Source organism: Manacus vitellinus, unplaced genomic scaffold (assembly GCF_001715985.3).
Source record: "Manacus vitellinus isolate BGI_N305 unplaced genomic scaffold, ASM171598v3 scaffold_0_pilon, whole genome shotgun sequence".
Lineage (NCBI taxonomy): Eukaryota > Metazoa > Chordata > Aves > Passeriformes > Pipridae > Manacus > Manacus vitellinus.
In genome coordinates this window covers 9,358,516-9,372,170 of record NW_021938789.1, presented here as the reverse complement: position 1 = coordinate 9,372,170, position 13,655 = coordinate 9,358,516, and the positions used below count along the sequence as shown (strand labels likewise).

The following is a 13,655-nucleotide window of genomic DNA, read 5'->3' as shown; positions in this document are numbered from 1 at the left end:
GTTTCATTTTTTTAATTAAATCACTAAAGCCACAAAGGAGATGCAGGAGTTGAATGTAGAGTTTCTTTCAGTTGAGTGTTGTGAACATGAAACACTGTATAAATAACAATTACTGTTAGTATTGCCAGTATTGGTATCTTGTTCTTGAAGCACAAAAATTTAGTATCTTAGAGTATGGAAAGATGTGTGTTTGCTACAACTCTGTACATTCATCTTGAGCATGTTAATGGCTCTGTTGTAGTCCAGTGACTTGGACACTCACCTAAAACTGGCATATGATTGTCTGAGCTACGAAGAGTTTTCAAGCGTAGCTATGCTTTAGTTGCATCATTTATTTTATTTTATTAAGGATTTAATAAAAAAGTTAATACTGAATTTAAAAGCCCCTGGCTACTTCTAGACTATTCTTGCATCAGCCAAAGGTCTCTGAAGTGTTTAAAACAGACTTTGCAATGCAAAGGGCTGAATGTTGTTTGGCCAGTTGCTCGTGCTGTTAGGATTATGAACAATTCTTAAATTTCAGGAGTCACCAGAACTGTTGCTCTTGTCGTACTGCTCCTCAATTACAGTTTGCATTCCAAACATAAAACAAGTAGCGCTGTAATGTTCAGCTGTTTAAATGTAATGTCTTCAAAAGCCCAAAAAACTCCCAGGTATCTGTAACACCTGTGGCTCTGATCATTGGTTTAGTGTGGTGTATTTTAAGGCTGTTCAGGGCTCCCATGCACTGGGCTTTATATTTTTGATGAGTCAACAAATACCCATAGTAGAGTCCATTTCCACCCCCTTGCCATTCTCTGTCTGAGTTCGGGGGGTGGTGGTTTTCTTCTCGCACTGCTAAACTCCTGCACTAGTTTTCCTTGTGGAGAGCTGGTGAAAAGTGGATCTCAGAATGGAGCAGCTGCTGTCTGTTAATAGTCTTGGTCCCCCATCATAAGACTTCATCAGCCTGGTAATTAAATTACAGGTCTGACCGAGTGACTTTGTTGCTAGGCTACCTGTCCTCTGAAAAGCCAGTTCTCAGCTTTGGCTGGCCTTTTTAATACAATGGTTTCTGATTCAAGTATAGTCATTAAACTTCAATATCTTCTCCATAGTTCCTCATCAATTGGATATCTGCTGGAAGCCTCAGTAGCAGAGGTGAATATACAAGTGTTTCATGTTACAGTGACTTCTATAACAATACATTTGTAACAGATGTTCTTAAATTGCATGCACAAAGGGATTCTTAATTTATTTCAGATTTGTGGATAATAAGGTAGGTTCAGCAGAAAATTTTGAGTCTTAAAAAGACTTTGAGTCAGGAAGATGAGAAGGTATTTTTTTATCAGGACCAATTTTATGAATTAACTTTTTTTTAAAGCCAACCACAAAATACAGTAGATTTGTGTAACCTTCCTGTTATCCACTACAGTCTTGTTTACATTTTAAGTCAATCAAAATGCCAAGCATTTGGGAGCAAATGGGATTCTTGGGGGGAAAAGGGTCTTTGGGGTGCTGTGGATCCTTATGGGTAGAATGAACTATTTTGACACAGTCCTTAATCAAAAGAAATGCTACATGAGAAAACACACTGCTTTATTGAGGTCTGATTCACAAATGGTGGGAGGTGAGGAGGCTGTCCTGGAGAGTTGCTTCTGTGCCCATCTCCTGTGCTTGCTCAGGCTTCTGCTTTTCAGCATGGAAAGTCGAGCCTTCAGTTTGTCTGGTACCACTGCTCTGTGTATTGTGTTCTCTGAGCTTAGTATAGGATAGAAATGTCTTTGGAGCCAAGATCTTTTCCTGTTAGTGATATGAGCATAACAACGTGCGCCTCAAATCCTAACACAGCGTGTTACAAACATCAGTTTTTTTCTGACCCGCCAGTAGTTGGTCTATTGGGGAAAAAAAACAACAAAAAACCCTCTTAATTGTGCATTATTTTCTTTCTCTTCTGAAGCTAAGTAAATTTGTTTTTCCATAACGAGTCATTTTGCTCATATGTACAGCATGTAATGTACAGTATGTACAGCTGACTTGGAGTTGCATAAGAGCTTGGCAGGTGTCCAATGTGTTTCAGTTGCATTGCTGGTGGTTGCCAGGAAGTGGCAATGCAATGTCACAATGAGTAAGTACATTTAGGGTTTTTTAAATGAAAAAAAGTTTTACATATCTCAGTTTGTATTTTTTTTGATGTAAGTACTGTGTATGAACATGTATCTCTCAGATGCCCATTTCTTGTTAAACCTTGAGATTCCAGAGCCTTTGTAAACTAAGGCACTGCTGACTATTCCAGTGGCTTGTTTTGTGAATTAAATTAAAAACTTTTTACTTTTAGAATGCTTTCTCTTGTATACTGATGTGGGCTTTGATTCTTGAAGCTGGACATGGATTAAAATGTAAGAATGGAAGAAACCCAGTTTTTCTAAAGTCACCAGAGGAAAATGCAGTTTGAAAATGTATTGCTGCCAATGGTGACTGTAGACATGTAAAAATAGCACTACTGTGTTACCTAGAACTTTGTGCAGTCTTGATTTGTTGGTTTTTGGTCCATGGGAAACTTTCAACAGTTAGTGTAGTTTGTATTTGGTGGTAGGACTCAATGTTCCTTGTAGATAATACATCCCTAAAGGTAGACACAGGGATTTGTTAATGGCTTCTTGGTACAGACTAAAATGCAGATCTGGGAGAGGGGCTCAGACTTTCAGTAACCTGCTGGGCTGAGGAAATTGCATTGATTTCTGCCCGGAAATCTTTCTACATTTGTTTACCTCAGTGTTTCACAAGATTGGCTTATGTTGCTTAAATACAACTTTGATTTTACTGACTTCTGTTTATGTAAAAAACTGAAGGTGTTCAGCTTTTATAAGTAATGAAAGCAGCAAATCACTGGAGCTAATAACTGTTCTAAGGATTTAACTTGAGTTTGACATGATTTTCGTTGTTTTTTAATGAGTTTTTCTTTCTTCCAGCTTTCCAAGACCAACTTCTCCAACAACAATGATTTTCGGGCTCTGCTGCAGTCTCTTTATGCCACATTCAAGGAGTTTAAAATGCATGAGCAGATTGAAAATGAGTGTATCATTGGTTTGCTTCAGCAGCGTAGCCGGACAGTGTACAATGTGCACTCAGACAACAAACTCTCAGAGATGCTTAGCCTCTTTGAGAAAGGGTTAAAGAATGTGAAGGTAAGTAGACTAGGAGAAGGATTTGTGCTCTAAGGGAATCATGCTGTAATTACATATTAGTTTGCCTCAATTCTTAATGTTCTCAACAACTAAACTAAGGAGGAAGAAGAAACATTTATAGTTTCTTGATACTTCCCAGTCTGAAACACAAACTCTTCTGCCATTCATCACAATTACTAAATCTCTAGTAAAAACTCTTTTCAGAGATGTATTTTGTGACAGATAGCCATCACTGCATAATTGGAGGTGTTTTGGAGAGACAATGTGGAAATTCAAATATAAAGACTGCTCTGCTAACTGGTCAAAAAAATTTCTGGCTATAGAAATAATGTTTTTTATTAGTTTGTTAGGAAACCCCAAGTATCCTTTTTTTTGTGGTACATAGTGTTGTATTATTGTCACAAATAGAGATGATTCCCAGACTTATAAAAAAAGCAGCATTGTTTGTTCTGTGAGTCATGTACTCCTTCCAGTAATTTCTAGCTCAGTAATGCTGTTAATGTGCCAGTCCTCTAAAACCTCTAAATATTATTTCTCCAGCTGACTTTTTTGACAGTGACTGAAAGTTAAGCTCTTCTCCAGTAGAATCCTACTTTAATTCTACCATGTCTTTCCCCTGGGATACCCAGCTCAGCAGCCCCTTCCTGTACTGTAAGAACTGTAGTCTCCAGTAGTAATTTAAGATCTCATTTTACATTTCTAGTATGTGTGGTCTGAATTTTCAGTAAGATAAATACTAAATATGCAGTTGATTGATTTCATTTTCCCATCTAAGATTTATCTTGTTTCCATTAATGAATCAAAAAATGAAGGAAAGGGAAAGAGAAGGGAAATTTAACGCTTGGCTTTGTGTTACACCTTCTCTAATAGGATGCAAGTTACTTGACTTCTTAAGTGTGCAAAATCAGATTTCTTATATGTGAACTATTGAACTATTTTTAGGGTGTGATTAGTTCAATTTAAACTGATGACTTAAGCTTTTCTCTGTAATAGTCAGGGTTCTTGATGTTGTAGAAGTTTGAAAAGAAAAACTTACAGCATTTACTGTAAAAGTTACAAGGAACTTCAATATGTTGCAATTACTGGGCAGACTTCAGAGCCAGCTTCTTATTACTGGCACAGAGAACAAGCTAACAAACTGATAGATGAGGTTGGTCTAACTTAAGTGTTTAAAAATCAGTTACTTTATTTAAGAGTTCTTTCAGTTTCCAAAGTAAATATCTATACATGTCTGACTATAAATTCCAATTATAGTTTGGAAGGTAGAATTTTAGAATAACTAGTGTAAAATGTATTCAGTTAAAAGGTGAAGTGGAACTTCATCTTAAAATGTGTCCCAGAATAGTTCTTATGCAAACTATGCAAATACTTAAATTAGTCAGTTACTACTTTGAACTTTGTGTGAGACTGTGAGATTGGCATATTTCAGTCTTTATTGTGAAGTAAAAATGGGATTAGACAAATGAATCCATATGTGCTAACAAAATAAATTGGAACCAGGCAGGAAGGGAATACTTTACTCTGCCTATTAAGGGGCCAGTACGGACTGTCAGCTTCATAAGCAAACACATTCTTAACATGAAATAAAGCAAACATGCTGCATGCACGGGGAAGGCATAATGGGCTTTCCTTGGAAACTAGTTTATTTGACAGTTCAGTCCTTCAATGGATGAGATTGGACAATCATTAAATCTTTGCTTTCTTCTCAGAATGAATATGAACAGCTAAACTATGCGAAACAGCTGAAGGAGAGGTTGGAAGCCTTTACCAGGGATTTCCTTCCTCATATGAAAGAGGAAGAGGAGGTAGGTAAAAATTTTCCTCAGATTTGGTGATCTTCTTTGGGATTTGGAATGACTGAATAGAGACAAAGGGCTTAGAGGTTCTTTTTTTTCAATTCTCTGTTTTTGTTGCTATGCTAATTTGCATTTAGGACTATGGTGTCATTGTAAGTTCCCTGACTGGAAAGTGACACATTCTGAAACCATGAATGTGTTGAAAGTTTATGATGAAATCCTGATTGTTTAAGAAACTGATAACAGAAGTCCACTGGGGCTGGGATTTGTTTGCAGCAAGTAGTTATTTAAAGGGATGTGTAGCAAAACTTGATTGAAAAAAGAGAGGTCCTGTAAACCAGTGCTTCATGACTCAAATTGGCACTCCCAAACAGCCTCTGACCTATATTTGAAACACAGACTAGTATTGCCAGTCTGATGATTTATGGGTATCCAAAAACTGGGAAGCATCTTCTTCCAAAGTCTGTCCAAGGGAAGTCTTTTCTCATGTTTTTCTTCCTTGCTGCTTTGCCTTCCGAGTGAGTACTCAGTAAGTTACATAGGTTGAGCAGCTTTAATCACTTCCCTTTTCTGGTGGGGAAAACAAATGAACAGCTTGTCTAATACTGTGCAGTTATCTGTTGGCAAGCAAAGGGTTGGAATCCAGAACTTCCGTGGTCCTGTCCTTAGCTTCACTTAATGTATGACATGTTTTACTTTGAGAGAATTGAAGTTGGACATTTTGTGTTGCTACGTCTGTGTAATGTTATGTCTGTCAGCACCATATTTTTTTTCCCTTTTTCCTTTGCTTTAGGTTTTTCAGCCAATGTTGATGGAATACTTTACTTATGAAGAACTAAAAGATATTAAGAAGAAAGTAATTGCACAGCACTGCTCACAGAAAGAGGCTGCAGAATTCAGAGGGTTTAGTAAGTGGAATCAAGCAGAAGAGCTTCAGAAGGTCTTCAAGTATTCTGTGGACGAGAAGGCAGATCAAGGTGAAACATCTAATTAAAGTAATTTTCAAACTGCAGTTTTTATCTAAAAAAACCACACCCATGACATAGCTAAAGTTATGTATGGGTAGATAGAATAGTTCTTATATGGGCATTTCTTCACACCAGTTTTGAAACTTCAGGAACTTTACTGTTTGATACAGGCTTCTTGGCAGGTTGTTGTATAGATAGTACTTCACTGTTTATCTGTTCTCTGTCTTCTTATGCTCCCTTCCCTCCCATACTAATATTTGGTACAATAAACAGACAGAAATTATAATTAGCTTCTAATTTTACGCTTCCATTGAAATTATATTTTCTATTTGCAGACCCTGCATTTCATTCCTGGAGTTCAGGATAGCTTTGTAAGCTTTTCTGTTGATGGTTTAATAACGCAGAATTGTTAGCCAAGTAACAATATTTCAAATTAAAAACAACTCACCTTCCCAACTCCATTACCTAACTTCCCTGGGCCTCTCAGGAATCATTAAGAAACTGGAGTAATGCAAGGGAATGAATCTGTGAAACGTGTGAATAGGTCAGATGAAATGTGTGTTCTGAAAGTGGGTATTTATTTTGCATTCATCTCTAACTACCTTTTCTGATGAAACTTAGAGTAAATGGATAATTACCAAAGTACACTTCAGGCTTGTTTAATGACTGCTGAATCAGTCTAAGTTGTCGATATTTACAGTTTTTGCTCTTAACAAAGAAGAGTTAATGCCCCAAAGAAGGGGAATTAGTGTACCAAAAGTGTAATACTGAGATGTGAGACTGGTAAGTAGAGCAAGCTGTCATGAACTGTGTGTGGTGTTGATAAGATGTGCTGTTCTCTTTAGAAAAAATGTGAAAAATTACTCTGTAATGAGATTTTTTTAATGAAACTTGACTTCTGTGAACTACTCAACTGGTCATTTTCTGCCCTCTAGGTGAAGCCTTCAGAAAAGATCATGGTCCATTCTGTGAAATACTGTTGAGTCTTAACAGATGAATGTGACAGAAGTAGCCCTATGGCATTACTTGCTGTTAAGTCTAACTGGAATAGTGGTTTTGAGAGAGTAGTAATTCTGCAAAGGTTGTGTTTTAGAGGAGAGTATGTCTCTTGCATTCATTTTTTTAAAAAGGGAAGAAAATAACACAGCTTGCATTCTTGTACAGGTTTAAACTGCATTTTCATGCAAAATTCTCTGTAATTTACCTGCAGCAACACACTAGGTGTACAAATAAATATTGATTCACCAAGTGAAACTGTATTTAATTTCCAAAGTAGCAATAGCTTTTTGCGGGATAAAGTTTACATTATGCTCTCTTTTGAAGCTTCTTTGCAAAAAGAAATTTGATGATTTTGAAGTCTTAGGTACTCTAAAAGTAAAACTGTTAATTTTTGAAACTTGCTATTTCTAAGGACTCCTGAAAACTCTTTTAGAAATATTTTTTCTCAAGGAAATTGTCCTGAAACAAAACATTAAAAATCTCTTAAAATGACAAAAAAACTCAGTAACCAAAGCTGTGAATTTGTTACTTTACATAGTTTGCAGCTCTCTTTGTACTATGATGATAAGGGAACTATTGGAAATGGTTCCTCCTGCTGTTACTACACTGAAGTAATAATTACAGTGGTCAGAAATAAAATATGAGACAGCTGCAAAGGGTTGAGCATGGACTTCTGTCTGTGTCCTGGTTGAGAGGTTGAGTGCTTTCAGTGGGAGTGGTCCCAGCTGGTAGGTTCCATGTGCTGGTACTGTTTCCTGGGAATGTGGCAAACCAGGTACATGTGTCATCTGTGACCGAAGGCATTTTTTTTTTAAAGCATTTAACTTATAGTAGGTACTGCTTTTATCTCCCTGTAGCTGAGTAGCAGCAATTTACTTTTGTCCGGGGCTTTTTCGAACCCTTGGGAGGTCTCGGTTGGAATAAATGAACCCGTTGAGAAAGTGGCAAACAGAAAATTGAGCTATTGTTGCTGTTCAAGGTGTTATTACAGTGAAAACTCTTTAAAGCTAAACTGATACTTATCTTTAACCGAACAATTGATAAAAATTTTTAGACACTCTTTTTTTGATTGTCGTAGTCAAAATGTGAGTTCCACTACTTTTATTTAAAGCTATGAGGCTGTGCATCACTTAACACACACTTTCTATATTTCAGAAACTGAAGTAACAGGGCACACCACAAATATTACTAATCTCCCTCCTGAAGTAATGGTGACCATTTTCAGTTACCTTAACCCCCAAGAGTTATGTCAGTGTAGTCAAGTAAGCACTGAATGGTCACAGTTGGCTAAAACTGGATCTCTCTGGAAACACCTTTACCCTGTTCGCTGGGCCAGAGGTAAGTTAAATTTATTTTTTTGAAAGCTCATCAATTATCAGCATTTTGCAGTCTATAAGGAGTATTTTAGAATAGGCTGTCACGTACAACGAGCCTGTCAGCTGAGCATGCTGGGTGTACCTTTCTGACAAGGATGGTGTCCTGAAACTTGATTAAATGTTAAAAATCCCTAAAACATACTTCCATCTTGTAGAATTTAGAAACTAGAAGTTGTCTTAGTTGTAACTCATGAGTAGATTTTGTATACAAACTGTTGCTTAGTTTTGATGAGGTTTGTTTGCTTGTATGAATGCTAGCAAGTATATTCACTAATACATCTGAATTGTTTAAGAGTCTAAGGAGTTTTGAGTTATAAATACTGCTGTTACACCTCTAGCAGTAAAATGATTTCATTAGGTTACTAGGTAGAAATAGAATACATAACTGTAGAATGGAAGTTTAAAATAAATGGATTTCTGATGTTTCCTCACAATCTAGTCTTACTTTTTATATTCAGACTTAAAACTGTATGAATGTTATTTTTACTATGTATTCTTTAGATATGTTACTTCAATAAATTCTACTCCAGGAAGGACTGAGTGTTTTTTTATAACTTTTGTTCCTGAAATTCTCCTATTAATTAAAATTTCATATTGAGAAGTTATGACCTTTGGAAAAGTACCCTTTCAAATAGACAAAATATTCTGTATTGCATTGAGGCCAGTTACGAGTCATCAGAGTGTATTTGTAGCTTTATGTCCATATTTATGTCAGTATTAAAGAATCACTGGAGTATGGCACTGCAGGCTTCACAATTGCTGCCATATCTGTATTTCAGTAAAAAGGAGACAATCTGTGCTGTTTAGTAAGTATTTTACTTGCCTTTAAGATTTAAAGAGAGGAAGTTTTTTAGATACATAAAGGCTAAAAACTTCCTTCTGGCCAAACCTTTATGACTTCTAAAATCTGTATAAGGCAGAGAGGAATTAAATAACTTTTTGGTCTGAATTAATTTTTTGTTTGGGTAAATCTTACTGAAGACAATAATTTGGTTCCTGACCTTCAAAAGTAGAGGGGTTTTCGAGTTCAAACTCTTCAATTTTCATTTAAAACCTAGTTTGCTTGATAATTCAGTGCAGCACAAAAAATAAAAAAAATTGGCAGCTGCTTAAAGTGAGTGCTTCTAGACCTGGTTTTGGCACAACAGGAAGCTGGTCTCATGACGTACTGTCTGTACTACTACAGTTGTTTGTGCAGGAGTGCTCTAAATTGTGTGGAAGCTTCTCAAAAGAGATTTACTACCAGAGGGAGGGAAAAAACATAAAATTCTAGTTTTAGGTAGGCTTAGTTGAATTTTTAACTTTTTCCACCTCCTAATACAGAGAGGGCTTCTGAGGCTTTTTATGTATTATAAAGATGGGTTAAACATGACAAACCTTACCAAAACCTTTCCCTTTACAGTTGGTTAATGGTCAATTAGGATTTCACTGTCGTTGTGTTGCTCATGTAAGAAATTTTGTTCTTTTAGACACTACTCAAGAGGAGTTGCTCTTCTTGCTTTAGGAAGAGTGGGGTCCTCTGCTATGAGATAGTAGAATAGGTGGTTTTGTTTTTGAGCATGTCTTTATTGAGGGATGCAGCAAACATGCTTATCCTGGGCCCAACACTGCAATATACCCAAACTAGAAGTAAATTAATGCCTGTGCAGCTACTCTTGGGGAGAAGGGGTGCCCTACCAGCTGATCTTCACATTCATCCAGATGTTCTAAAAAATTATTGTGTAATGATTTGAGTCATATGTGTGTTATAAAACATATGTTAAGGAGCTGTTGTAAGTAGGGTGCTTACAGAATTTGGGTTTCATGATCTTGGAGTTGTCATGTGCAGTGACTAAAACCAGGCTAATAAAATACATTCTGGTTGACTGCATATTATGATATTCCAGAGGAAAATGAAGGTAAGTTCAACCAAGTGTTATACTACAAGCTGATGGGTTAGTTTATATGCCAGAAAGAACTTCAGCACCTAGACAATCCAAATATTCCATGATTGTTTCTGTTATTTTCGTGATCATATGGATCTCTACTAAGCGAATAAGGACAGCAGGCATGTCTCAGAATAGCATAATAGGCTGTGAGTTCTGTGATGGTACTGAAGCTGTTCCAGGAATATTGAAGCTTCAAGATATAGATCAGACAAAGAATTATGTCAAGGTTCAGTGCAGCCTTAGTTGAGATGAATGCAAAATTCATTTATGTCTTCAAGTTAGATCACAGTATACTGAGAAGTAACCATTGCTGTTTTCAGCTGTGATGAGAAATTTTGATTAACTTCTTTTTTCTTCTTTTTTTGGGGTATGGGGGTGAGTAGGTGACTGGTATAGTGGTCCTGCAGCAGATATTGAGACAGAACCTGATGAGGAATGGGTGAAAAACAGAAAAGATGAAAGTCGTGCTTTCCAGGAATGGGATGAAGATGCTGATATAGATGAATCTGGTAGGTAAAATGGATTTTGGTGAATTGTTTTTTTTCCCCGAAGATGATGTAGCTGTAAGAAATAAATGAGCTGAGTGGGAAAAAAAGGGGAATGGGTGTTGGTGGGAGAGAAGCAGGCAGCTGTTTTTAATGAGTGGAATTAATTTATCTAGGATAGAGCAAACTTGAGAGTAAGTAAAACAAGAGCTATGGGGACGTGTCTGGAGTTAAGGAAGTAAAAGCTAGGCTTAATCTCTTCAGGAGGTTTGGATGAATCATCTTGCATCCTAATGCATTCTAGGTTTAATTTAAAATTGGTCTTAAGCTGTTATATCACAGGATATGAAATGCCCTATGAATATAGTATTTCTGTAAAAGAACTCTGCCTGAGGCAGCCCTGAGCAATACGTAATCCGTAGTAAATACTTCTTGAAGTCCTTTAATGGTAATTTTCTTTTAAGACTCGTGATGGTCTTACTTGCTGTTGGAGTTAAACTCTTAAGGACTGTTAGAAAGATAAACATCTACTTTTTAAAGATGAGGCTTAAGTAGTCCATTGAGCTAGAATTCAGAAAAAGTTTGATGTAAGATACTTTCTGAAACTTGTGCCTTTTTAAGCTTTCCTTAGTTTTCCAATAACTTGTTGGGTATAAGTTGACAAGGTGAATTCCAAATGACTCCAAGCGTATTTAAATCTTTCTCTTTGGGTTTATTTTGCAGAAGAGGCAGCTGAAGATTCACTTGCCATTAATATAGCACAAATGGAAAAACGTTTACTTCATGGCTTAATTCATCATGTCCTCCCGCAAGTAGGCTCCTCAGTGAAGACGTTGGTATTGGCCTACAGTTCTGCAGTGTCCAGCAAAATGGTGTGTAATTTGAAACTGGCATTTAATAATTGACTGTGCAGCCCCTAATTAATAACTGATGTGCTTGAGTTCAAAACGCTTGGCTAGTGAACATGGGTTGCAATTCAAAAGACTGTTAATTTACGTGTTGTCTCTTGATGCTGTGTGCAGCCTTACTGGTTTGTGTCTTTACTGATTATTTTCCTTTCCTTTTTCAGGTTAGACAGATCTTGGAGCTTTGCCCCAACTTGGAATATTTGGATCTCACTCAAACTGATATTTCAGACTCTGTATTTGAAAGGTTAGATAATTGTTGTTTCCTTTAAAAAAAATGAATTGAGGGGTGGGAGAAACATCCAGACATATCTTAGTCTGTTGCCAATACAGAAAGAAACAGAAATCACATTCAGAAATCCCACATAACTGAGAACTAAACCAGAGTAACAAATCAGCGAAACATCAAGTGAAACTTGTCACTTTGTAGTGGCCATTTAAAATGCTCTGTCTTCACTACTGGATGTTTTGTACCAGTCAATGTGTAGCTATCCATAACAATAATTGTGTATTGTTCTAATATTAACAACAATTAACTTGAAATTGTCCATAGATTTTTACGGAGTCTCTCAATTAAGATATTCTCTTGGTCTGATATAGCTGGTAGTGTTTGGAATACTGCTGTTTGAGACACTGATCAAATGGTAGGCAAAGATTTAAGGCTTAGGTGTGGTGACTTCAGATTCCTGAGTTTTACTGAAGCTTGCGGAAATGTCACTGATGTCAGGATGGTGCACGGATGTCGAGCCTGCACCAATGGGTCTTACTGTGGTATTGAGACTCTGGGTATTTTGGTGTTCTGCATTTACATCATGTGGTGCTCTCAAGCTTTATATGTGAACAACACAGAAAATTTTGCCAGCGGATGCTGGTAGCAACACTCTACAGCTTGTACAAGAAGTTTCAGTTGAAATAATAGCTTTATAGAATTTCTGGGGCTCAGAAATCAATCTTTGTGAACCTTTGTCAATATCTAATGAAATTTACCTTACTTGCCACTCCTCATACATCTGTACTTCCAACACTCCAATTTGTAACTCAGAAATGAGTTTGTCTTGCTGTAAATATAAATAATGGCTTATGGAAGGTAAATGATAGGTAACATTACCTACAGATAGGTAAAGATCAGTTAAATCAGCTATATACTTTTTTAGCTAATGTAACAATATACTGTAGATAAAATTTCTATTTCACTTGGAAAAGATAAGGCTGAAGGAGTGAGGTTTTGTTAACAGGAAAACGTCTAATCTCTATTTAATTATGGAATAATTAGTATTGTACGCAGAATGTGTTTCAGGAATCCATCTAGTCTTCCTGAAAGAAATGGGAAATGACAGGAGGATGATCTGAGTACTCTGATCATTCAATATGTATAAAGAGCGAAGCTTGAGAAACTCAAAATACTAGAAATGACAACTGCTCTGTAATATTCTCTCAATGACCCCGTCCGGTTCCATCCCCTCTGGTCCATTTTCCCTCTCTCGGGCTCGACTGTCGTGACTTGCTGACATCGCCTGGGCCGGTTCAAGAGTTGGACTTGATGATCTCAGAGGTCTTTTCCAATCCAGTTGGTTCTATGATTCTATGATTCAGTTCAAAGTATTATCTCAGATGTACTTTTTGGGGGATGGCTGCAAGTGAAATTTGCTAGTTCAGTATTTTCAGCCTTCTGAGAACTTAACTGTGTCTAGTCACTTGGATGTCTCCTGATAGCTTCTGTTGGGTATAATGCAGTTGGAAATTGTTATCCATGTATTCAGTGCTTGCAGTCTGATCTGTTATTAAAAATTTTTTCAGTGGCATATTTGGACTTCTTTTAAGTCTCAATATATGGAGAAGTACAGGTTGTTACTGATTTATGATGATTTCATATTTCTTTAGGCATAATTTTTCTAGGCATGTATACAGCACTTGGAGTATCAAATCTAACCATTCTGGGGTAGTTCCTTTAAATATTCTGTGAATTAATATAAGTATTTTGCTTGTGAAATGTACTCTTGTATATTTAGCCTTAACAACTATTTCTGAACA

General features: G+C 36.7%; 1 protein-coding gene across 1 annotated transcript in view; it reads left to right on the top strand.

The window, feature by feature from the left end:
- FBXL5 (F-box and leucine rich repeat protein 5) overlaps positions 1-13,655 on the top strand; it is a 37,629-nt gene that overhangs the window by 11,330 nt on the left and 12,644 nt on the right. Inside the window, exons 2-8 of the mRNA XM_018067486.1 lie at positions 2,952-3,167; positions 4,877-4,972; positions 5,757-5,940; positions 8,086-8,268; positions 10,618-10,743; positions 11,443-11,591; positions 11,789-11,871. Coding sequence (XP_017922975.1) covers positions 2,952-3,167; positions 4,877-4,972; positions 5,757-5,940; positions 8,086-8,268; positions 10,618-10,743; positions 11,443-11,591; positions 11,789-11,871 — 1,037 coding nt within the window. The remainder of the gene's footprint in view (positions 1-2,951; positions 3,168-4,876; positions 4,973-5,756; positions 5,941-8,085; positions 8,269-10,617; positions 10,744-11,442; positions 11,592-11,788; positions 11,872-13,655) is intronic.